Here is a 23,641-nt window from a genome sequence, read left to right on the forward strand (position 1 = left end):
TTTCTAAAGAATAAGGTATTTTATTACACAAGTCCATCTTCATAACAACATGCGCAGAAAATGACTGACAATCATTAAAAAACCAGAAAGTGTTTCATGAAAACAAAAAGATGACTATTTACATTAACCTTCTACCACAAACAATGAAATACCTGAAACAGTCGAGGCAGTAAATATTCTTTTCATGTCTTGAGAGATTATTGAACAATAACTTGACATTGTACTGACACATACCAACAGGGGTTCAAGATGTTTAGATAGCCCTGACCAAGTTGTACACTGCAGGAGGTCAAAAAATGTTGGCTACACACTTATGTGAACTATGTGTCTCTGTTGTTTTCACTCGTGAAATTGATCTCTTACAGGGAAATTTAGGAAAAATGCTTCAGCATGAAAAAAAAACCTTCTACAATACAATGTTTTGGTATCTGAAGCAGTGGTTTTATCCAGAACGATCTCAAACATTTGTTAGCATTTAGCATGTCCCAGGACTCTTCACAAATTACTCTCCGCTTTCCCTCTCAGTTGCATCTAAACAGAAATGATCATTGACAAAACCAAGAACATCACATACTGCTCTGAAATATTTTAAAACGCTACAATCAGGTCTATGAATTACTGCATGTATACAAGAGGTATTTGCCAACAAGTATATTTATACAGTAAGAAAAATATCATCACATTTATACCTAATTTACAAATATTCCGACATTATAGAAATGATGCTGTTGGCTTTATGTAGGAAATGCTAGTTGCAGAGGTTGGAAAAGGAACAGCAGTATGTAACTGAGCCCTTGTTAAAGGTATTCATCAAAAAAAGGAGATGTTTGCACCTGCCCCCTATACTACCTAGTTTTTTTCCTCTCTCTGCTTCTGCTTCTACTGCGTCTGCTCCTTTCTCCACGTTCCACTTTACTGCACTTGTCCCCATAGCGCTCTCTCATTTTTTTCTTCTCTCTGTGCGCATCTGTGCTGGGGCTCCTGGCTTCATTTTTCCTGTGCCGCTCCTCACCAGGGCTTTGACTTGGACTTTTTCTTACTTGCCTTTGCCTGGAACTGCTGTGACTTGTGCAAGGGCTTGTCCTGCTCCCCTCATCCATGCTTTGGCTTCTACTATCCCTCTCCTTTCTTTCAGTCTCTCTCTTGTCGGTGCTATGGTATCTGCTTTTGGACTTCCTTTCCCCCTCACAGAGGCTCTGTTTGTTGTTCTCCGCAGAACTATCTTGCTTTAAAAGTCTGTACTTCTCCCTATCTTTGTCCTTGTTACCGTGACTACTGGGGAGATCTTCATAAAGTTTTTCTTTCCTCATCTTTGCCTTTCCTTCTGAATCGCTGCTGCTAGCTTCTGAAAACTTGTCTTTTTTTCTTTTCTTAGAATACATCTTCTTTTGTGCCGCTTTATCTCTGTTGTCAGTCTCGCTATCACTGCTGCTTACTGAAGTCTCACTGGAGGATGAGGAAGAGGATCTCATCTTACGTTTCTTGTGTTTACTTTTGCTTTTTTTCTTTTGCTGCTTTTTCTTCTTTCTGTCTTTCTTTCTCTTTTTCTTCTCCAGACGATCCAACTTCCTTTCATTTTCAAAACAGAAGAGTAGCACAATCAGATGTGTTAAAATATTCTAAATTACAAAGTCATTGTCTTTTAAAGTTCACTACTTCTGATGACCTACACCGTAAATGTGCTATTTTCCACAAAAACATGTTCAATTCCTCTCTCAACAAAGCATTATTTTTAAACTTCTAACCTGACGTTAACCATAGTAAGAATCCTCCTGTACTCCACAGCTGCTCTCAAACAGGAGGAATATGATTTTTTAGTTCTTTAATTTTAAAAAAGATAAGTAAGGTATGTCAATTTTGTCCTTGTAATTAGGAATAAATACATTCACTAGCGCTTTTTTTTCCTTGCCAGCCTGCTCTGGAGACTTTGGGAAATCATTGCTGCTTTTGTTTGTGCATTTTCATAAAAGGTTTTGAAAATGAAAAAAAAAAGCAATTAGCATTCACTTTCTATTAATGATGGAAACTGAGACTCTAAAGCCTACGCCTCTGAGTTCTCCATGCAAACAATACAATATTTTCAATAACATTTTCTGTCACAACTAGAAATGTACAGTTTCTAGCTATAAGTACAATATTCCATCGTGCACAGGCATTTGCTGCTATTTGCCTGCTTTCACCTAGCTTTCATTTTGCTTTCTTTGTTTATTCTTTTCAAAAAAATCAGTGACTGAATAGTGAAACTACCTTCAGTCTATTAAAAAGAATCCTTTCAGACTAGTAAAATCTAAAGGACTCAAATATTTACTGAACTTCAACTTTCAGAGATAAAGTATTATACTTTCATTGTGTTGGGCCAGCAGCTCAAACAAAGTAGTTTTAAATGACTCAAACTACATACGTATTCCTTACTTAAAAGGAATGTAAAATATGCCACCTATTTTCAGATAATTATTTATTACATAGGTGAATAACATACGTACCTACCTACCCACGTATCTCCTTAGCCATTTACCTTTCACCCCCCTCCCACTCTCTATATACAAAACTTCTCTTAACTTAAAAGGACATAGTGATACCTGTATGGGATCTACCAGGCAATAGTTAATATTTTCAATTTTAAACATTTTCAGTTATTTCAAGATAACGTTGCAAATGAATAGAGAAAAAAAAGAAGTCAGTCACCTGCCATATGAAATCAGCAGGATAGAAGCAAAGACTTGAAAACCTCATTAACATTTTATTAGAACCACAAAGTGGGTTAGCTCCCTCCGCTGGAGCAGTAAACTGTAACCCCTGATCCCAGAGCCACCGGGCTAGGCCAGCCGCGGCCTGGGGTGCAATGTCAGGTTCAGTTTAGCCGCACGGGAGAAGATAACAAACTCTGCCAAGTTGTAAACCAGTAAACAAGAACATAGAATTTTTAATCCCAGAGGAAGATGTTGTAAACAGTGGAATGTAAAATAATATTTTAAAATAGCAACTGACAGCATCTTCAGCCAGCCTATTATTATTATTATTATTATTATTATTATTATTATTATTATTATTATTATTATTATTATTATTATTATTATTATTATTATTATTTCTTCAGTATCCCAGTTAAATTGGAAATGAGCCCTGGTGCAAAGGCATCACAACTAGACTGGAAGAGCCAGATTAAAATGAAACAACTAGATTAAAAACCCATGCTGCATAATGCCACTTGTGGCCAAGTGTATGTTAAAGCAAGCTGATTTTCCTCTGCACTGATGGTGCTAAATTCTTCAACGGCATAGAAGAGTTACAGGGACAATCATGGAGTCAGATCTACTGGCAATACAGATCTCCTCCACTAGCTACCACACTTACCTTAGAAGTTTCTGTTTTTGTTTGGTTGATAGTGATTTTAAAAATTCAACTTCTGGATCATCATCTCCTTCACTTGCAACAAATTCCTAGGAAAATGTGGCAAGACATTAAGTTGTTATTAATAAAAATAATAATCTCTTCATTCAGATGTCTGTATTAAAAGTGATGCCTCTATGTACCTTGTTTTTGTACAGGCACAAATGTATTTGTATTACTAAGTCAGCTTAAGAGTCTTTCCAAAAAGAGCAGCATACTCGTTACAAAGTGACCCCCCTCCCCTCCCCTCCCCATTCTGTCTCAAAGCTGAGTAGGTGTTATAATGTGGGGGTTATACAACAGGAGTTATTAGTAACATATGAAAAAATCACTGCTAGGGAAAGAAATATTTCTGAAATAGTTAATAAAAATGAGCCAATTTTGGAACCCACATGACTTCTCAGGATTCGTCACTCCATTGTTATCGTGCTTGGATGAATAGGTAAGATGCTAGTCCTGCTAAAACCCAGAGTAATTTAAGCAAATTACTTTTCTGTCTCGGTTTAGTCATTAGGAAAATGGGTATTAAGACATCTACCTCACTGTTGTGTTATTAGTCTTTAAATGTTCATAAAGTGTTCTAGCAATGCAAAATACTGTAATCATATAATCTACATACAGTAACGCAATCAGCAAAGCATAGCTGCTTTGAAGACCCTGAATTCTTCAAATTATGTGCATCTGGTACACTACAGTTCTCCACTGTGATGTTTTTAATTTTAACCACATTCAGGAGGGGAAAGAATAAAGATTAAAAAGCTCTTCCAAAAAACCCCCAACATACCTAACATAAACCAAACATACTGATATCACCATGACTCATTTAACGGTGCCCATATGCTACGTTTTTCTGGGGTACATAGCTTTTTTAAATGCAAAGGTACATCCATCTGTGGAGACACAATGAATTGTTGATTTACTCAAGATTTCAAGACCAGCTTGAGGTCTTCCCCTCTTTATTAGTGGTTTGACTATCCTGCTGCATGAACAAAGGTTATTTCATAGTGGCTCACTCAAGAAGTACACATGATTTTTTTACTTTACAGTTTTATTAAAGCACCTCAATTAGAAATGTACTCTGTGCAGTTTAAGTAAAGACAATTTAATATTTTCACTCCCAGAAATAATAAATGTAACAATAGTGAATCAAGTAAAAACATCTTTAGATATAGCATTACTGGCACTAATTATTTGTGCATGCCTCCTCAAACTTCATTCAAAGGCTAGCATTGCATCGGAAGTACGCAGCAAAACCCGTAACCATCCCCTTTATGAAAAACTGAATTTCTAGTCACCCAGAGGAGGGATTTATCTTATTATGCGTGGTTTTAAAAGAAGCAATTTATGATTCACCATTCTGACTGAAACAAGTCTGGAAAACAGTAAGTTTCTGGACATTTTTCTACTGGTATAGCTATTCAGTTTTCCTATGGATATGCATATTTGAAAACATTAAGTAACAATTCACAAGCAATCACATTTAGATTTATAGACATTTTCAGCTTACTGGTAAAAAGATCATTACCTGTGATGGATCATTTGCGGTCAAGTTTCTCCCCAGTACATTTTGTTTCAGTGCAAACCCACTGTTTCTCATCTCCGCTATTAGCTCCGAGGGGTGCATTGATGGCCCTGTTCACAAAAATCACAGTTTGAATGTATCATTTATATCTCTCTACCTTTTTTGGACTCCACAGTAGGAATTCAGTTGAAGCTTTGTTAAGTAAAATCACAGCTAAATCAACTCAATAATCTTCTGCTGAGCAAATAATCAGATATGATTTTCTAAAACAGCAGTCTGGAGATTCAGAATAGAAAATAATTGCATTTTTCTTTAAGTACAAGGGGATTCTCTTATGTAACTTTGTCATGCTGAAAACAATATATATTTAGGTAAGTCTAGTAATATATTTTTATTACAGTAAAAAAGCACAGGAAACCCAAAGAAAGCACATTAAATAAGACTTTTAGGTGCCCCCTCTTCCTTAAAAGGGAAAACGGACTTCTAATATGTCACTAATAAGGCATTTCTCAAAATGACTCAAAGTTTTGAACTTAAATGTAAAAAGTAACCATTGTTAGAAACTCAGTATACATATGAAATATAAATAAATACGTGAAAAAATAATCTGTGTCCTTAGCTATTCTAGGGACCCCCAAATATGCTGGTTCTCTAGGCTGTTATCTCCTCAGATATTTCTGTTTTATCAGCTTAAAACCCACACTACATATTGTGTTAGAGTAGGTGTTGGGGATTAGGCACATCATCTTTCTTTGCAAACATCTAACAAGGAGTAAAATATGGGATGTATTTTGGATCATTCAGACTTGACTGTATAGTTCATAAACCCTGTTTACTCACTCTTTTGCTTTAATGATCATCAAAGCCTCATGTACTTGTCTGATTAGGTACTTTTTCTTCACCCTACACATGCACTCTTTTGTTAGGCCACTTTCAGTAAATTTCCTTACCAGTTCATTCACCAACTTTACTGTCAATGAATTAGTACTACTGTATAAGGTAAATCTAAATTAGAAGGAATGTAAACTAGAGCATGGAGCACATGGTGACTACTTTTCAGTAAACTAACTGTAAATTATATGATTAATTAGTTTTACGAAACATACCGATACTGCGTTGCGGTTTTAAGAGTTCCTTAGTTGTGGAGATGGACAAAACCCATATATTTTTAGCTCAGAAAAGTATGGAAAGGGAGATTTTTAGTATGGAAAATATATGGAAAGTCAAATAGCACTTTCTCAAAAAAATGTCATCTTCAACTTTTTCTTCATCTTCCCATATAATACATTGCTTACAGAAACAGGCCTATATGTAAAGCAGGAAGGAAGAAGATAAAACTTTGAAAATGGTTTAAGAAGCCCTTGCATTACTGACTTTCTTTTCACAAGTTCCTTATTTTGCCAGGCAAAAGAATTTCCTAATAAGATACCTTTTAGCCTTTCCTCAAGTTTACATTTTTATTAAGTAGGGGGTTATACCCCACCCTCCCAATATATGTTACCAGAAGTGCTTTTTCTTTTTACATTTTACAGTGTAACTGTAAGCTCACTGATAAGTTAATGAACATATATGGGCTCCAGTGTCTACATTTTTGCTTATTTCAAACTTAAAACCTTGCTCTGCTTGCCCAAATCTACTCTGGCTGGAAGAGAGAGACATTAGACAGAAACCTAACAACAGAATTTGGTACCAGCAAGCATCTTGATTTGAAAAGGCCACACAAACCAGCCACACGTTCAGTCAAATACCCTCTACGAGGAAGCTGAATGGAGACAAAGTTTAGAGTTGTGAAAGAAGATTTCATCATACCAAAGAAACCAAAGCATTCGACAGGATGGCCTGCAATACTATTATTCAAAGGCAGCAAGAGCCACTATTAACAAAGTAACCTAACTAATTTACCAGCTATTCCTCCTCCTTCAGGGTCTCAGACTCGTCTGCATTTTGATGTGTATTGGATACCTAATTATTCTCATCAGTGTGAAAGGTAAGTAGGGGAATTCAACTTGTTCAAATCTATAAAGATTTGCAAAATAACGAAGACAGAACCTAACTTTGTGGTTCCATACAAGGACTACGGGCAGAACTGAGGCCAGAGGGGTGTAAAGGCATATCAGCCTTCAAAAGCACAGTTCAAAATTATTTTCTAGAAATAAACTTTTCAGGCATTTTTTGTGCATAACGCTAGAAAGCGGTAAGCAAAATAATTTCCTCTTTTATGTAAAAGGTTTATAATTAATGCACTCTACTATTGATTTTTGTGTATTTATGCCGAATGGTATCAGTTGTGCTGTAACGCACCGTCCATACAGATGAACAAGAGACCTGTCAAGGTGGCTGCTCACGCTGGGATCCAACACACAATGGCATGCAAACTTTTGAGTTAGTTTCCCTACGCTTTTTAGAGGTGAAATCAGCAACAGATGTAAAAACCAAAAATACAGGTAAGCTTAGGAGGAAAGCAAGACAGGCAAAAAATAATTTAAATGTCTTCTGTTTCCCTGTTTATTAATGATATCAAAGAGACACTCATAGCTCTATCTACAATATTTCAGTTGCAACATGGTACTACCACGATGACGACAGTTACCAAATGACTGTTATTCCTGCTTTGTGGATGTATACAAGCAGCACCAGATGCACCTTCAAAACCTTGAGACTAAAGTGGTTTATGGAATAAATTATTCCTGTTTGGGTCTCCCTTTAATTGTGAGGGAAACAGTAATTTAGGTTCAGACTAGCTTGTCAGGAGAAGCAAGATCTCTGTAAAGCTTTATGATGTATGCTATTTTTACTGTAACTAAAGGTTTTACAAAACACTAGGAAATGAAATTCAGGAAATAAACCAACCCCACAAATGGAAGTGGTGTCAAAACACAGCTCTGTTTCACAACCCTTCTGCGTGCAGACCCCAGCCAGGCAGGCATGATACAAGCACGCTGTCCACTACGGATGATTACAGAGGGCTCTCTCCCACTGTATGACCTTTGCAGCTTAACAAACGTTAACATTTTTGAGAGGACAACACAGGTGAACCTGCTCACACTTTTTTCCGGAACAGCTGATGCCACTGAACTTCCCAGAAGTTCTGCTGCCCAATGACAGCAAGACTGCATCGCTACCTCTGTGCAGGTAGCAATGCTAGACCACAGCAGAGAGAAAACAGTATCTGATCTGGGAAGCCTAAAGAGACTGTTTTCTACCTGGTTACAAGTCCAGGCTGAGAAGTTCTATTAAAACATTCTATTTGACAACAGCTGCACAGCTTAATAACAAATCTTTATTACTACCTAATTTCTGCAACACAACAATAAGAATCAAGATTTTAATCTTATAATTAAACTCCTTTGCTTGGAATCAAAGGAATCAAATGCTTGGTAACTTTCCTTTCCCATCCACGCCTCATCAGACTGCTTTTGGTTTACACTTTGACAATTCTGATAAGCAGATCTGATTTTCTTTGAAATATCAGTACAGTTTGAGGTCTCCCAGGATTCCTGGGCACAGCTAATTTATGTGACAGCACTGAGATTTGTAACACACTGTGGGCAGCTTCTTTGCAGAGTTTTAAAAGATGTAGGTGCCTAATTGTGTGAGCAAACAATCGCTTTCCCATTTCCACACTACAAAATTAAACAGGGCATTTCTCCTGGCTAACACAAACAAGGGACGCAAAATCTGTAGAAGAAACACCAAACACTGAACCTCACTTAACAGAGGTTTGAAAAACTCAACTTCTCAGAAGTGTCTTTGACTTCCTTATTTAGGAGCTAAAGCTTAAATCTTGGAGCCAGCAGTATATTGGCTGGTAGAGGGCCTCTTCCTTTGTTTGCTGTGAATCGGTTGTGGAGTCCTACTTGCTGGACATGCAACTATGCTTGGAGTGACAAAACTTGGTTTGCCTGGTGAGCCAAAGAGGTAAATCTTTTCAGCCTGTCTTTGGCTTATGACTACACTTATGTCATTACCCTCCAAGATATTCAGAGCAAACAGTACAAAGTATACCTAATAGCCATATATCTTGACCTAGGTAAGTTCTAATTAAGCCATAAACTGTAAAACACACAGTAAAATTGAGCTGAGAGGCTCCCAGCTGGCTAAAACTTTGGGAACTGATGTTAACTAAGTATTCTTGAACAGCATCCATCAACTTGCAAAAAATTACTCCTACATTAGGCATAGAAAAACACTTTGTCTACTATGAATTCTGATGTCCTCATATTTGCATTCCTTATGGACTTATGAGACAGTGTGAAGAAGCTACCTGCAGGATGTCATCCCGGTCAAACATCTGGAGATTACATTATACTGTGAGTTGACAGAACGTTAGATGTAAGAATCCTGTCAAAATAGCTGAATGCTACAACTTCTGACAATTAGTCTCTCTGCATTCTTCTACCAGCAAACTAAAAATAAGTCCAAAGTTACAATGTTTCATCATCTGTTTCTTATTCTTTCTGAAACAAGTCAAATACAGTACCTTGCTATTTCTGAATATGACTGTCAGGCTTATTTTCTGGAATTTACATTTTGAGAGGGAAAAAAAAAGAAGAAAAAAAGGGAGAAGAAAAAAACCTGTAAAACTTTCCCAGATGACACTCCTTTAAAGCTAAAACATTTATCTGCTTTAAAATTAATTTATAGTCTCAGAAAAGCTTTTTACCATATAGTGGAATTAATTGCTTGCTGATATACTTATTTTTATGCATTAAGACAACTGACAACTTGTTCAGTTTTCTACAGCTACAGGTACTTGAAATTATATTACGGGCTTGCACAAAAGAGGCTCCATATTTAAAGACCCACCAAAGAATTTTTAAAGTATTTTTTCATGGCCTTTGTAATTCTCAAGAAGTAGTCTTGTCAAGCAAATAGGCTACAGTTTCTTCCTGCTTCTTACTTCCCACAGAAGTTCTTGCTGGATTAATTCTCTCTGTTTTCTTCTGTTTAAGGTGCTATTTAAGGAAAAAATCAAGATAGCTCAGTTGACTCAAAGAGCTGGGGCACAAAATCGGGAAACTCAAACCATTCAATGAAGAAAAGGATTTTTAGTCTTTCCAAAGTACAAGCTGAGTGCAACCTTAGCTTGACAGCTGCTGGTACATCTTTGTAATACTTGTACAACTAAATAAACAAAGAGCTATAAAAAGATTTTTTCTGAAGCCTATATGAGCATCAATTATACTGGATTGGAGAAGGATATCCTACTAGGATTTCTACAACATATTGTAAATTTGCTCCTTTATAACAAAAAGCATGCCAATTTCTTATCACGCTTAACAGAGATCAATTCTGTTTCTATTCAGCATCTGGTGTGTGTGTGTGTATGTGCAATATAATTTTGGATTTCAATTACTTAAATGCCTAGCTTATAGCAAGCTCTCCCACTCTGCATAACTACCCCCTCTCCTGTCCCAGAAATGAGAAACCTATAGCTGCAATTAATTTTCAATTCTTTCTGTACCGCTCCTGAAGCTACAGATGCAGAGTCTATGTAACACCCTCTCCTTGCCACAATGTTTCCTACAGGAGGCATGGGCACAGGCTTCCTCATAGGAGAACAATGCTAGCTGTAACATACCAGCTAGCAGGCCTCCATTAAAATGTCTAAAGCACATTATTCAAATTATCCAATATTAGAGAATAGTACACTAAAACCTCTTTTCATAACGACTGTGATTAAATACCACTTTTTCTGCAACAGTTTCAGTGGCAGTAAGGACAGACCATAATGTTATGATTGCCAGTATCATCAAAAATAGCAGTTTTACTTCTATCTACTCATGATGCATAGTCTTGACAGTATCCGCTCAATTTATTGATAACAGCTTTCACTGCTGTCCCCAGTGCAGATGAGCAAACTGAATTACTCTTTGCAGTCAATTAAGTTTTAAATGGATTTTTATTGTGGAATACATATGGAAAGCAAAGAGATAAGGAACAGCAATAGTGTAACCACTATCCCCACCTGTGGCAGGGGAAATTAAGGTAACCAACTGTACTTAGATAGCGGCTGCAGTTCTATATTGTTATGAAATGGACTACTCAATATAAAAGTTACCAAAAAAGGCTGAAGGTTCTTCATGGTGTTATTTTAATTACAACTTTTTAACCTTTATTTTAACTAATGCTCATTTTGTGTATCAGCAAAACAGAGTATTTGGAACGGGGCTTTTCTAGAGCTTCCCCTTCCTGAAAACATGCTCTGGTGTGGGACATCTTTTAGTTTACAGAGTGATCATTTAAATCTAAAACCACCACAATCAACACATCATCACACTTCTAACTTGGAACTAGAGAGATAATTTACATAAACATAAATGTAAACAAAGCACACTTGTATATCTGCTATCAATTCACCAGTACACATCACACCCAGTATATGCCACTCTACAGTGTTCAAAAATTAATTTATGAATCAAGGACAAGATACTTTCAAGGCTTACCCTTTATTACTACATAATTTTTGTTAACAGTAGGCCTAAAGCATGTTGTCCAAGATGCATATAAGAAAGAACGAAGACAACATAACTCTTCCTAGTTGTAATTTGAGTTTCTACATAACAGTGATACTGAAGCCACACCCTGCTGTGGAAAAATAAATAAATAAGTACATACTCCAGGGAGTATGCAAACAGCTCTTTCACATTCACCAGGTTTTATAAGACCATTCTGCTGGTGGATTTTGGTTCAGCACACAATCACATGAAGGATGAACATACTCTGAATTCAGAATGCTGCCTTCTCTGGGTGGCAGCAAAGGCGTAACATATGATACAAGGCTTTTTAGGTTTTTATTTAAAAGAGAAACTAAATTTAAAATCAGTAGACAGCTATGTCAATACATCCATATACATTTTTGTGCTCTCCACAGAGTTTCATAGTTTTTTTCATATGGCTTGAAAGGAAACTGAACAAAACCAGAAAAAGTTTACAGACTGAACCTAATCACACTGCATCATCTGTGAAGTTTTACTGTGGTTGTAACAGACATAGGAGTGGACACTTGCTTATCTGAAGTACAAAGAGCCATTATCAAAATTATGTGATCAGGATCCTGGTCATGAAGAACACTGCAAATTTATGCTGTCTCCACTAATACAGAATTGATCATTTTTTACTAATAATTTTACCACCTATTTCAGGGTTGACTGCATTTTGACCATATTTACACTTCAAAGCAAGTGCTGCAGTTGGCATTGAGATAAATCAATGAATAAAAAAAAATCTGGCTTTTAATTAGCTCTTCTTAAGATGGTCTGCAGTTTAACTGAATTTAACACTTTAGCACAGAATTTCAGTATGATCTGTCATGCTTTTGTCCTAGGGTATTTCAGAGAAACCTGTTCCCTTTTTACTTTTTTTGAGTACTAAACCCCATTTAACAGTATCAAACTGCTATAGGAATCCATATTTATTGCTTAAACACTAAGCACAAGACTTCTAAGAAATCTGTATTTTATGCATTCACACCAAATACAGAGGCTTCTGAAACATAAATGGAGGATTATTCTAAAATGTGACAGTTTTGAAACTATGTGAAGATTTAGTTAAGGTTCCTACTGTTCACAATCAAAGGTCTCAGCTGCAGATCATAAAGGAAGGTTTTACACACTGTGTTTCTACAGATGACCATTTATACAAATATTCACAGTTACCATATTCAAATACCTTCTCTTTGTTATTACAGATTCAAGAGAACACTTAAATAAATTCCTGCATTCCTGATACAATGCAGATTTTTATCTGCTGGGAAACAAAAAAGCACTGTATTTGTCACTGAAAAAATGCAGCGAGATATAGACATAATACAACATAGACAGAGATTTCCTTTTTTGCTGACTCCGTATGACTAGTAATTTCAATGATTACTATGGAAAGGAACTTCACCCAAAAGCTAAAGATCAGTTGAACACACTAAGTGACAGACTGATGGAAGCTACAGCCACAATTAGCTGAGGGGCACTCAGGCGATGACTTTTCCACAGCATGCTAATCACTTTACAGTAGCCTCTTTCTGGTCAGTAATTTCACTGGACGGATCACACATGGAGCCAGTCAGCTGTAAAACAAGCAAAGTAGTCCATAGCAGAGAAGGACGTCCAGCACCCCCCAGGCTTCGGTTTCAGAGGCCAAGAGCGTAAGAATCATTTTTAATCTTGCTGTGCCACCTCTAACTATGCCATTCAAACAACTACCTCCCCGTTTGAGAAGTGAGCCTTACTTCCTAGATAGCAATTACCTTTCTTCGTAAGACAGTAAGGTTCCCAGCAGGTTATTTGTTCTAAAAAACATATGATAAAAGTTGTAAGCATTTAAGCTTTCATAGGTTTTTAGCAATGTTCCCCAACCCTCATTGAACAGGATAGAGAAAAAAGGAAAAGAGAAAAAAGTTTGTCCTAACTTTACCTGACTAAAAATTTGCAGGCAATTTTGAAGTGAAGTAACAGTATTACTTCAAAACATTCTGCAGAGAAAACCTACTAGTCTCTATTCTAATGAAATCAAAGGCTTTTCAGACTTCACAAAAAAAAAAAAGCAGTGAAAATCACAAAAAAAATTAAAAATCAACAGAGGCTGCTGGTTAATGACAAAAAAGGATTGTAAAAACAGGCAAACTTTTAGATGCTAGTGACCTGTTTTTTTTGCTGGTATATATTACATATTTTATGCTTGCATATATACACAGTGGCACATAAAGTCAGAACCACAACTGATACTTTCATCTTGTCTGGACTTTGAAACTTAGAATTTTATCAGTAAAAAACCCTGTAAATCAGTTTAGCCCAAAGAAGCATTTTGATTGCCTAATTTAGCTTTGTAAGGGAGAAGTAAATCTTGTAAGTTGGTCTCTGTAAGCCTCACAGCTGGAACATTCTAACACTACTTTGCAGTTTCCAGTGATCAAAGTAAGTTACTTTATATCTAAAACTAAGAATTTCATAATGGAAATAATGCAACACCAGGGGATGCAGTTATCATGAATAATTACACTCCTGGGAGATTACAGACAAGGCTGTACCCCAGGGGTGTGATTATCCCATGATAACCACATCCACTGAAATTGCCTTATTGCAAAAATAATCTCTATTCACTGGTGAGATATTATTCAATAGGCGCTTTTTTAATGGTAAGATTATTATTTTTTTTTATAGGAATTACCAGCTAGATTAATAAAATGGTCCCAGAAGCAAAATAACCAAGCCACCATGCCCAAGTTAAGGTACTGACTGTACTTATTTTTGTTTGCCGGAGCACTGCAGTGTATGTCAGGTCTTGAAAGACAGCAGTCTCACCGAACACCGTTATATGCCACAGACGTGCTTTTGCCCTGCAGTGGTTCCACCAGAGTAAACTGAAGTCCATGACTGGTCTTTGCTACAAGATACTCAACACTGAATCCAAAACAGCTATTGCCAATCAGTTTATGTGCAAAGAGAAAGATTACAATGCACTTCACATAAGATTCAAAGACGAGTATCCTGCTGCTGGAATAAGAGAATCACAGCTTATAGAAGTTATGGGAAAGAAAAAGCCTGTTTTGGTGGTTATTTTATGATGTGAAGAAAAACGTCTGTAGGCAATCAATACCTTCTTTTTCCTCACAGAAAAACAGAGCAGGAATTTTTGATAATGCAACTAAAACAGACATAGGAGTTTAATTTGCATTCATTAGAACTCAAACATTTTGTCTGAGGCTAAAAAAACCCAGTCTGAGTCTAAATAAGACCTTTTGTTTTGCTCTCTTTTGGAAGCAGGAAAAAAAGAAAGAACAAAATACAAACTGAACTTGTAACAAGTGCTCTTGAATTCTGTTTCTATATTACTTAAACTTTTTCTCATTCAAATAAGGAGTCCACATCCTATTGAAACTCACTGATTTGGGCATTTGGGAAAAAAAAATTACATTGCTCCCTGGGCTTGTAGTAAACTGAAGTCACCACTTTGACCTTTGAAGGTACAGGTTTGGAGGAAGAAAGGGAAGGATGGGGAAAAGCTGCTCTTGCTCTTCTAGCTCAGTAACTTGGTTATCCTAATGAAATTATTTTAGTCTCATTTTCTGTCAAAAGCTCTTGCTTTTGACCAAGGAGGAAGATGAAAATGCCCCTCCAATTAGGTAAGTGCCAATCTTTCGTAATACATAAAGATACGTTGGCACTATTGTGGCCACCACTGTTTGTACTGGGTTTGGCTGGGATAATTTTCTTCATGGTAGCTTGTACAGGGCTGTGTTTTGGGTTTGTGAGCAAACCAGTGCTGATAGCAAGGGACACTTTGCCCAGCATCAAGGCCTTTTCAGTTTCTCAGGCTGTCCCACCAGCAAGCAGGCTGGAGGTGCACAAGAAGTTGGGAGGGGACACAGCTGGGACAGCTGACCCCAGCATATTCCATACCATACAACACTGTGCTCAGCAATAAAAGCTGCAGTAAGAAGGAGGAAGAAGGGACGTTTGGACTTATGGCATTTGACCTCCCAAGTCACCATTACCCATGATGAACACCTGCCTGCCATGGAAAGTGGTGAATGAATTCCTGATTTTGCTTTGCTTGTGTGTGCAGCTTTTGCTTTACCTATTGAACTGTCTTGTCCCAGCCCACGAGTTTTCTCACTTTCGCCGTTCCAATTCTCCTCCCCATTCTGTGGGGGAGAATGAGTGAGCAGAGAGCAGGGCTGAGCTACACCATCCTGTTTCCCTTCCAGGTTAATTAACTCTGTCCAGTAATGTTCCTGACAGCAGTTACACTTCTACACCAGAGATTTTTAGACTTCAAAGTTATTACATGATGGAATTCAGTCATGAGTCTAATTAGTATATAATAAGCTTCTCCTGTGGTTCCTAAACTTGTATGGGTAAGATGTTTCAGTCCTCCTTTACAGCAGAGCATCTGAAGAAGTTCTGCCATTACTGTTCTGTGGACAGAAATGTATTTGGGCAAATGCATGAAGACAGCAGTGAACAAGACAGTCCTCTATTTTCCTGTGTGCTAAGTGTACTTCTCCGAAACAAGGTTGAGAAGAAAGAGGCCTGCTAAACATCTCCTACAGGGAAGCCAGACCATTTCTTAAATCTGCTTCTGCAGAAATTAGTGATGCCAATGTCCTTAGAATACTAGATTTAGAACCATGAGGCTGAGGGTTCCCAAGCACTGATTGCTTACAGATTCATTACCAGCCAGGATGCTTTGCCATACATGGACTAGCATCTTCCAACACTATGCTGATGCACTGTGTGCTCTAACAAGGGAGAGAATTTTTAAAGTTTGAAGAATCTTAACCTAAATTTTGGTAGTGCAACTACCACACACTGCCCAGAAAAAATTATTCAGTTCAGTTTGCAAGAAAAGGATGCCAGATCATCTTTTACTAGGATGAAAAGACTACAGATGAGAGGAAATAATGTGCTACCAAGTAAATCCCTTGAAAGCAAGTGCTCTTTTCAAAGACTTTATAGAAAAATTCCAAAGATTAGCTCTTTAAAAAAGAAAAAAAATTTTCAATGTTCTATAGCTTAAATTTGGTTCTTCCAATACAATTAATTCCATAAACTAGCTGAAGTCCTGGAATATTGACTACTGCACTAAAATTTTCTTCTGGTTTCACCTTCATTCCTTACTATATGTATATTTCTCAGATGTACCCTTTTACTTATGAGACAATATTTATATTTCAATTTCCTGACACACAAGCTAGGAACAAGTTTTCAAAGATGGTTTTCTACATATGGAATTACTTCCTGACCTTTAAAAGTCTTATCTGCTCTAATAATTTAGCCCAACATTTTTCAAGACTTTCTTGAGAGCTGGTTGCAATTTTACACATACATTTATTAAAACTCCCATACAAATAAATTAAATAAACATTCCAGACTTCTTGTGTATTATAAACAATCATTCCCTATCCTTGAAATCCCTATTCATTGTTCTCTTCAGGATGTTTATTTTCTTCTACACTGTAGAAATGAACAAACAGCTTCTGAAAATTCTTTGGAGTTCAGAACTTAGAAGCCAAGTGTTTTGTACTTTTTTGTGTGTGTGCTGACAATCGTGATACATGAAAACTCTGGACTATTTACATGTCTTTGACAAGTTTTCTAAGCATGAGGAGACACTTATTTGTGACACATGGCAGGGGAAGTGTGTGGGTGGATAGGAAGCAATTCAAGCCCTTTTTTTTTTTTTTAAGCCTAATCATCAATTCGTCAAACACAGAAAGGTTTCATAAAAAGATGATATCATAAAAAGTCTCTGTCCCTTACAAAGCAGCATTTTCTGCAGTTCTAGCCAACCTGAATAAGAACAATGTGGCAATGGACATTTTTTCAGTACTATAAAATAATGAGAAATAATCAGGAATTTAGTCTAGAGACATAAAAGCAGCCTAGGAGTGCATGGAATTACTGATTGAGATGTGGGAAGCAGCAGAGCATGAGGACATATGTTGTACAGAGGAACAGAAGAAGGTTCTTGGAGGTGGATACTGATCCAGCATTAGGGCTAGTCAAGAATTACGTAGAAGTAATGAGACAAAACAGAGCAATAAAGAGAAATGGTCAAGACAAGATTACATTGTTGGGGGGTGTTGATCGGCACATGTAAGAATTTGGATTTTTAATGTTGCAGTGTCTTGTTAGGAAATGTAAACACAGTGTTTTACCCTCAGCGTAGGTTAATTTTACAGAGCTAACTGCAGATTTCCTGCACTGTAACAACTCTCAGCAGTGCAAAGATAACTACTTACTCCCATCCCAGACAACGTAAGACTAGTGTCAGGGTTTAGTTGAAAAAAAAATCCCATTTTTTAGAAAATGTGTGATGTAAGCTTTAATATGCCTCATAGATGAGTTATGAGTCTTAAGAGAATCAGCGAATTCAGTAACTTGTGTTCTCACTTAACTATAGTGCTTCATTTACATACATAGAATTTTCTAAAGTCATCAAAGGAGTGTAATTTAGCTTGTTATTAAGTCAGATGAAGTTTTAGAAAAGTTGATAAAAGGATTGTATTCCTGAGGTTAGAAAAAGCAGACAACCTTTTATCTGATGATCTAATTAATGATCTTACCACTCCCCATAAGCCTTATATCTGCTATTAAATGGAGAACTTAAAATTGTTTTAATTTTACCTATACTGTTTTTACATAGTGTCCCTGAAAGAAAGAAAAGGAAGTAGCAGTATCATTACAGCTGACTATTCAAATCCAAGAACAGCGTCTTACAAATTATATATACAAACCCTGATCTGTCACCCACCCCTACTCCCTGAAATCCTTCCTCAATCTATAAAAAAAGTCCATGCTCAGCATAGCACACTCTAAGTTCCAGAGCTAAAACCGAGAGGGCACTGGCACAGTCTGAGAACATCCAAGTAGTTTTACAGCAATTTTCTTCATGCAAAATACATCATATGTGCTAAATCCCTCTCTTCAGGCTCAGAAAGGCAGTTTGGAAAGCTACCCAGAGAACATCTCCCTGACTGGGAAACACCCACAGCAGTCAAACATTGTCTACACGTACATAATCAGTTCAGTTAGGTTTGAAACAAGCAGTTAGTCTTGTATTGACACTACAAAGTGTCCATATTACACTGTTATGAATAATAAGGAGTCCATTTTCAAGTTTGTGCAAGCACATGTAAATACTTTCCACTTTCCCAGCCAAACACTCCTAAAATTTACCCACGTAATTTGAAGTGTGGGGTGGGAGGTGGGGGGAAGTGAGTTCTGCAGCACAAAAGCATATCTGACACCCAAGAGCTGCACAATATAATTCTACCAGCACCAAACACAAGCACAATTTCTTCCAAGGTAAGAAAGAAAGAAGAAAATTATTTAATGTTATAATCTACTGAACAGAAAGGCTGATAATGTCAACTACAGGTTGGCTAAACAATGGTATAATCATCAGACAGTGCCTAAAAGCAGGGGAACGTAAGAGGTACTATTTCCTTTAAATTAAGTCTCCCAGGCCTCATCTCAAAGAAATGACACGTCTAGGTGATCTAATTCTGAAAAGCAAGATTGTTGGTAGGCTAAGTATGTAGTAAAACCAAGAGCTACTACATCAAACAGGTAACACCTGGAGGTTTTCTGTCCTTCCTCAGGTTATCAAGTGTGCAATTGTAATGCTATCCCTGCAAAGCTGAATACACAACGCTGCACGTGATCTTAAAGCACAGTACAGCAAGGCTGAAGACTCACCCGTGTTATCAGGTGTTTCTTTAATGTGTCACAAATTTAAGAATCTTTAAAGTTTTACAAACTTGGGTCAACTTACAGAAAACAAAAGTATTGTAGGCAAAAAAGTATTCAATTTGAATGTTTATATCCACTTTAAACCTCATCTAACACTAAACGCTGTGTGACCTCAAGTAACAGGAAAGCTAATAAAGGAAAAAAATGGTAGTTCAGGAAGCAATGAGAAGGCAGCTGAAAGAAAACCAGGCATCTGGAAATCTAGGTTTCAACTGCTTGCCCACTTACAGAAGCACAATTATGATATAAAAAAACCAAACCACCCAAGCCTCTCCTTTTTTCCAAGTGATTAACAAAGCTATACTGATACATCCCAGCTTTTCCAAGCAGTGTGCCTGAATCTCAACTGGGGCAGTCTCTAACAACCCATTACATTGACAATATGCATCAACAACAACAAAAAATTATTCTGCTAAACAATCCTGTTGCAGCTTCTTAATTTTTGCCACAGATAGAATTGAACCAAGTCATTATGGAATCTTTTTTAAATGTGTCATTAACTAGGAAATTAGGTCCCTGCCATTTGAAATAATTAACTTGAAATTGTAGAATACATTTGGAATAAAGAAGCATTTTCCCATTTCATCAATTCTTTAAATTATGATAAACTTAAACCTTCTAAAATTAAATGTTATTAGCTCCCCCAAAATTTCTAACCAGCATCTTTAAAAGACATTCGCTGCCCACCTGAACCATCACTGGAGACTGAGCTTGCATTAATGCCAGAAAGGCCAAATAACGGACATTCGCGATCAGTGTTTACATGACCCCACTTGTGGCATTTAATACATCTCACATTCCGCACCTAAAAGGCAAAAAAAAATAGACATAATTTAGTTAACTATAGAGCTTAATATTTACAGAAATATCTATATTATTAGGCATAAGAGAAGCTTTTAAACTCACTGAGAAACAGATGATAAAATTAAGAGAGTCCATGTAAATGTTCTGTAGTTAGATAATATTTGAAATATACCCAATACATCCACAGAGTGAAATTTATGGAACTTGCCTGGATACCAAACGGCTGATCTCTGATATTCATATCATCCTTAGCATATCTGTTACACAAACACAGAAGAAAATGAATACTCAAATTACTATTTTGTTTAAAACCATCCTACCCCAAACTACCTTTTATTGTTAAGTGTATATACATTTCAGAGATACACTTCCAGTAAACATTAGTTTTAATGTGTTTTCAAATATAGATGTAAAATTAAAAACTAAGCTGATCAAGGAAACAGTACTAGGTTTGCAGGTTTTACTAATTAACTGCTAGGACATGACAAGATTACACAAGTGACCTGCTCAAAAATAAAACAGGAAGGGGCGGGGGGGGGGGGGGAAGAGATATGAAAGGTAAGTAAAAAGAAAAAAGATTATTCAGATATCTTACTTTTCTCGAGGGGCGACTTTTTGCCATTCAAATTTGTATTCAGTTTCTCCTTCTTGCTATAAAATAGAAAACATGGTAAGTTTGAAATATTTTCTTTTAATATATTTTAAGTAGGAAGAAAACAACAAAATGATGTAACGAAATACCTCCTTAGTTTCCTCTTTGAATGTTCAGAAGTCATGAAAAGAAAAGAAAAAGTACGTTAATTATGCATGTAAAATGCAGCTGGTGTCTAAGTTATACACAAAATATTCTATGGTTTATATTAATACAACAGTGCAAATACTCAGAAAGTAACTTTATTTAAATAGAGTGCACATAAATAATCAGCCTCTAGTATATGGTTACAAATGTATAAAACCAGAATAATTTTTTCAAACTATACTGATTTGATATATAAATACAAAGAACTGTATAGACTTGTTTTCCAAAAGCAGCAACAATACTTAGGTCTAAAATCTTCTAGCACAAAAAATCACTAGTTTAAAATTGCAGAATATGCTCTAAGATTAAGGGATTACTTTAAGAGCTTTTAAAGTTAAATAATTGCAAAATTTGCTCTACAAGAATGAGCCCATCCAAGCACTTCCAAGGGGTTTTGCGCAAATGGGAAAGATGCATTTTAAAGGGGACGTGTCTTCTTTTAAAGGGAATATGCTTTCTTAGTTCTGCACTTATATTCAGATTTTGCTAAAATTAAGTGACTGATATGAGTACCCACCAGGTACTAAGTAACTTCAGTTTATGAATCTACTAAATAAAGTCATAGTCACCCACCACAGTCAGGTCAGCCAGCACTTTTGACTACAGAATCTCAGTATTTATTATTTCTAAAACTTCCACTTATTAACTTCTTGCTTTGGTATTTCCTATGCCTTACATGCATCAAGCTGAATTATGGACAGAGTTTTTAAGTAAAAGTGACCCTGCTATTTCTAAAAAGGTGAGTAAGCACCTTGGTAAGGTCTAGTGCTCCTCCAATGCCTTTATAATTGGCTAAAAAAACCACCTTTGGCCAACGACAGAATTTCTGTTGTTGCCAGGAAAGGTATTTTATCCATTTTTTTCCTTTCACGCTGAACTGCTGCTTTAAAAACTCCCAACTAGTCTCAATTTGAAATAAATTAAAGCGTTGTGAGATCAAAATTATTATATGCTATGTATTTCTGCATATTACCATAGAAAGAACTAAAAATCATACCTTCTAGCATTACCTCAGTATGAATAAATTATTTTAAAATAAAAGACACTGTGCTCATTTCTTCAGAAGGTACTGTCAGTACCGCCTGCTCAAGAGTAGGAAACCACAGTACCTTTTTTTGCTCCAGGTGGGGCCTCATACATGAAATTAAGACCATTCTTCACACGCTCATCACCCATAAGCAACCTAAATAAAAAGGACAGAGTTTGGGATGTTACATGCAAAACAGTCATATTACTTATATATATTTAAAAAAACCAAAACAACAAAAAACCCATGCAAATATGCAGCAGGAAATCATTATAACAACTGGGAATTTTTCATTTGTTAATTTGAGCAACAGAAGTTGAGCATCAAAAAAACCTGAGAGACCAGTCAATGCTTTTGTGTGCTCCCTTGAAATGCGTGATTTTTGGTACACAATCTCAACTGAAATGTAACTCTGTGTCCACAGAATTATGACAGACATTTTTGTGTGACCCAAATATATTGTTATACAAGGTTACCTACTGTTCCATGCAATGTAACACATTTTGAAAAGAATTAGAAGATGCACAGAAGCCACTTTAAAGAAGTTTTTGTGACCTCTGCTTAATCAAACACCAATTTATGAGTCATTGTCCTCTCCTACTACTATAGTCAATGGCAGACAATTTTTCAAATAACTCACAACGACAAAAACAAGAGACATTAGGAAGAAGTGTGTGTGATCTTACACTAATTCTCACCTGTTATCATAAGATTCCTGTTCTTTCAGATACTGCTGCATTAATTCTTCTTGTTTCTTCTTATCGTAAGATATTTTCTGTTCCGCCATCCATACCTAGTTAAAACAAGTAAGTTCCTACTTTAAACAAATAAAAAAGATACCACAAAATACAATCATGTATAAATACTTAACTGGCTTCATGTATTGAAAATACTTAACATGGGAAAATTCCCATTCCAATCACATAAAGCATAGTATTTTTGTCCAGCATTTCAACAAATGAATTTCCCACAGGCAGTAACGTTGATAAGCTACAACTTCAACAACGTTTAGGAACTGAAGTGACGTGGGAAAGCTGAGTACGTGGGAGGAGGGGGGCTCAGAGAACACCCAGGGGTGCCACCACCTTCCCCGCACCCCGGTTCCCTCGGCAGCTCCCGCAGCGGCCCACTCCTGGGGACGGGATCCCTGGCACCGGGCCCAGGCGGGTGTGAAACACCGGGAAACACGGGCAGGCCCCACAGGCGGGGGGCAGCCCGGACGGTGCGTGGGGCCTGTTTATCCAGAGAGCCAGGTGCTGGGAACGTGTATAAGCATACACATTTCTGTTATAAATTTAAGGGCCCAGGAAAAGGCGACAGTCGCACACACCTATGAGGAAGCAAACCTGTAGCTTCAAACGTTTCCTAACTTTTCTTACTGCCCCTTCCTTCCCCCTTGCCACAGCGCCGGTCCCGCCGCAGGAAGGCCGACCTGCCCCGCTGATGCCACTGCGGTGCCGGGAGCCCGGCAGCCCCCGGGACGGCTCCCCCCACCCCCCCGGGACGGCTCCCCGCTCCGGGAGGGCTCCTCCCGCCCCGGAGGCCGCGGTGCGCGGCTGAGGCGGCCTGGCTGGTCCGGCCGGCCGAGGGGCCACAGCGCCTCAGCCCAGCCCAGCCGCCCGGCAAGGCCCGCAGTAGCTGCCGGCCCTCCCTCACCTTTTTGATGTTGGACTTGGAGGCGGGGTGAAAATCCTTCTTGCACATGAAGTTGGCGAATGACTTCCCCATGGCGGCGGCGGGGAAGGTGCGACCGGCTGCCCGCGCTGACACGGGCCCTCAGCGGCTGCCTCCGCCGGGCCTTCCGGGTCGGCGGGCGGCCCTTCCTGCGGGGCGCGGCAACGCCGCCG

At 37.6% G+C, this 23,641-nt stretch overlaps 1 protein-coding gene and 2 long non-coding RNA genes across 4 annotated transcripts; 1 reads left to right on the plus strand and 2 right to left on the minus strand.

Moving 5' to 3' along the window:
- Positions 1–23,615, minus strand: CIR1 (corepressor interacting with RBPJ, CIR1). 2 transcript variants are annotated; one of them, XM_040603751.1, is made up of 10 exons: positions 23,451–23,615; positions 22,493–22,587; positions 21,877–21,950; positions 20,710–20,723; positions 20,564–20,619; positions 20,177–20,225; positions 19,852–19,969; positions 4,916–5,022; positions 3,355–3,440; positions 1–1,569 (listed from the first exon to the last, which is right to left on the minus strand). In XM_040603751.1, exons 1-10 carry the CDS (start codon positions 23,520–23,522, stop codon positions 846–848), a joined length of 1,395 nt encoding a protein of 464 aa, XP_040459685.1. In that variant the 5' UTR covers positions 23,523–23,615; the 3' UTR covers positions 1–845. The 2 variants fall into 2 exon arrangements, with proteins under 2 accessions (XP_040459685.1, XP_040459686.1); XM_040603752.1 differs by lacking the exon at positions 23,451–23,615 and having other exon boundaries at positions 20,710–20,727; positions 21,880–21,950.
- Positions 5,029–12,005, plus strand: LOC121092550. The gene is made up of 2 exons (XR_005829340.1): positions 5,029–6,899; positions 8,680–12,005. It is a non-coding gene; the product is annotated as an uncharacterized LOC121092550 (long non-coding RNA).
- LOC121092549 lies at positions 10,796–15,265 on the minus strand. The gene is made up of 2 exons (XR_005829339.1): positions 13,155–15,265; positions 10,796–12,974 (listed from the first exon to the last, which is right to left on the minus strand). It is a non-coding gene; the product is annotated as an uncharacterized LOC121092549 (long non-coding RNA).
- Positions 23,616–23,641: the final 26 nt, after the last annotated feature.

Source organism: Falco naumanni, chromosome 8 (genome assembly GCF_017639655.2).
Source record: "Falco naumanni isolate bFalNau1 chromosome 8, bFalNau1.pat, whole genome shotgun sequence".
In the NCBI taxonomy this organism is placed as follows: Eukaryota; Metazoa; Chordata; class Aves; order Falconiformes; family Falconidae; genus Falco; species Falco naumanni.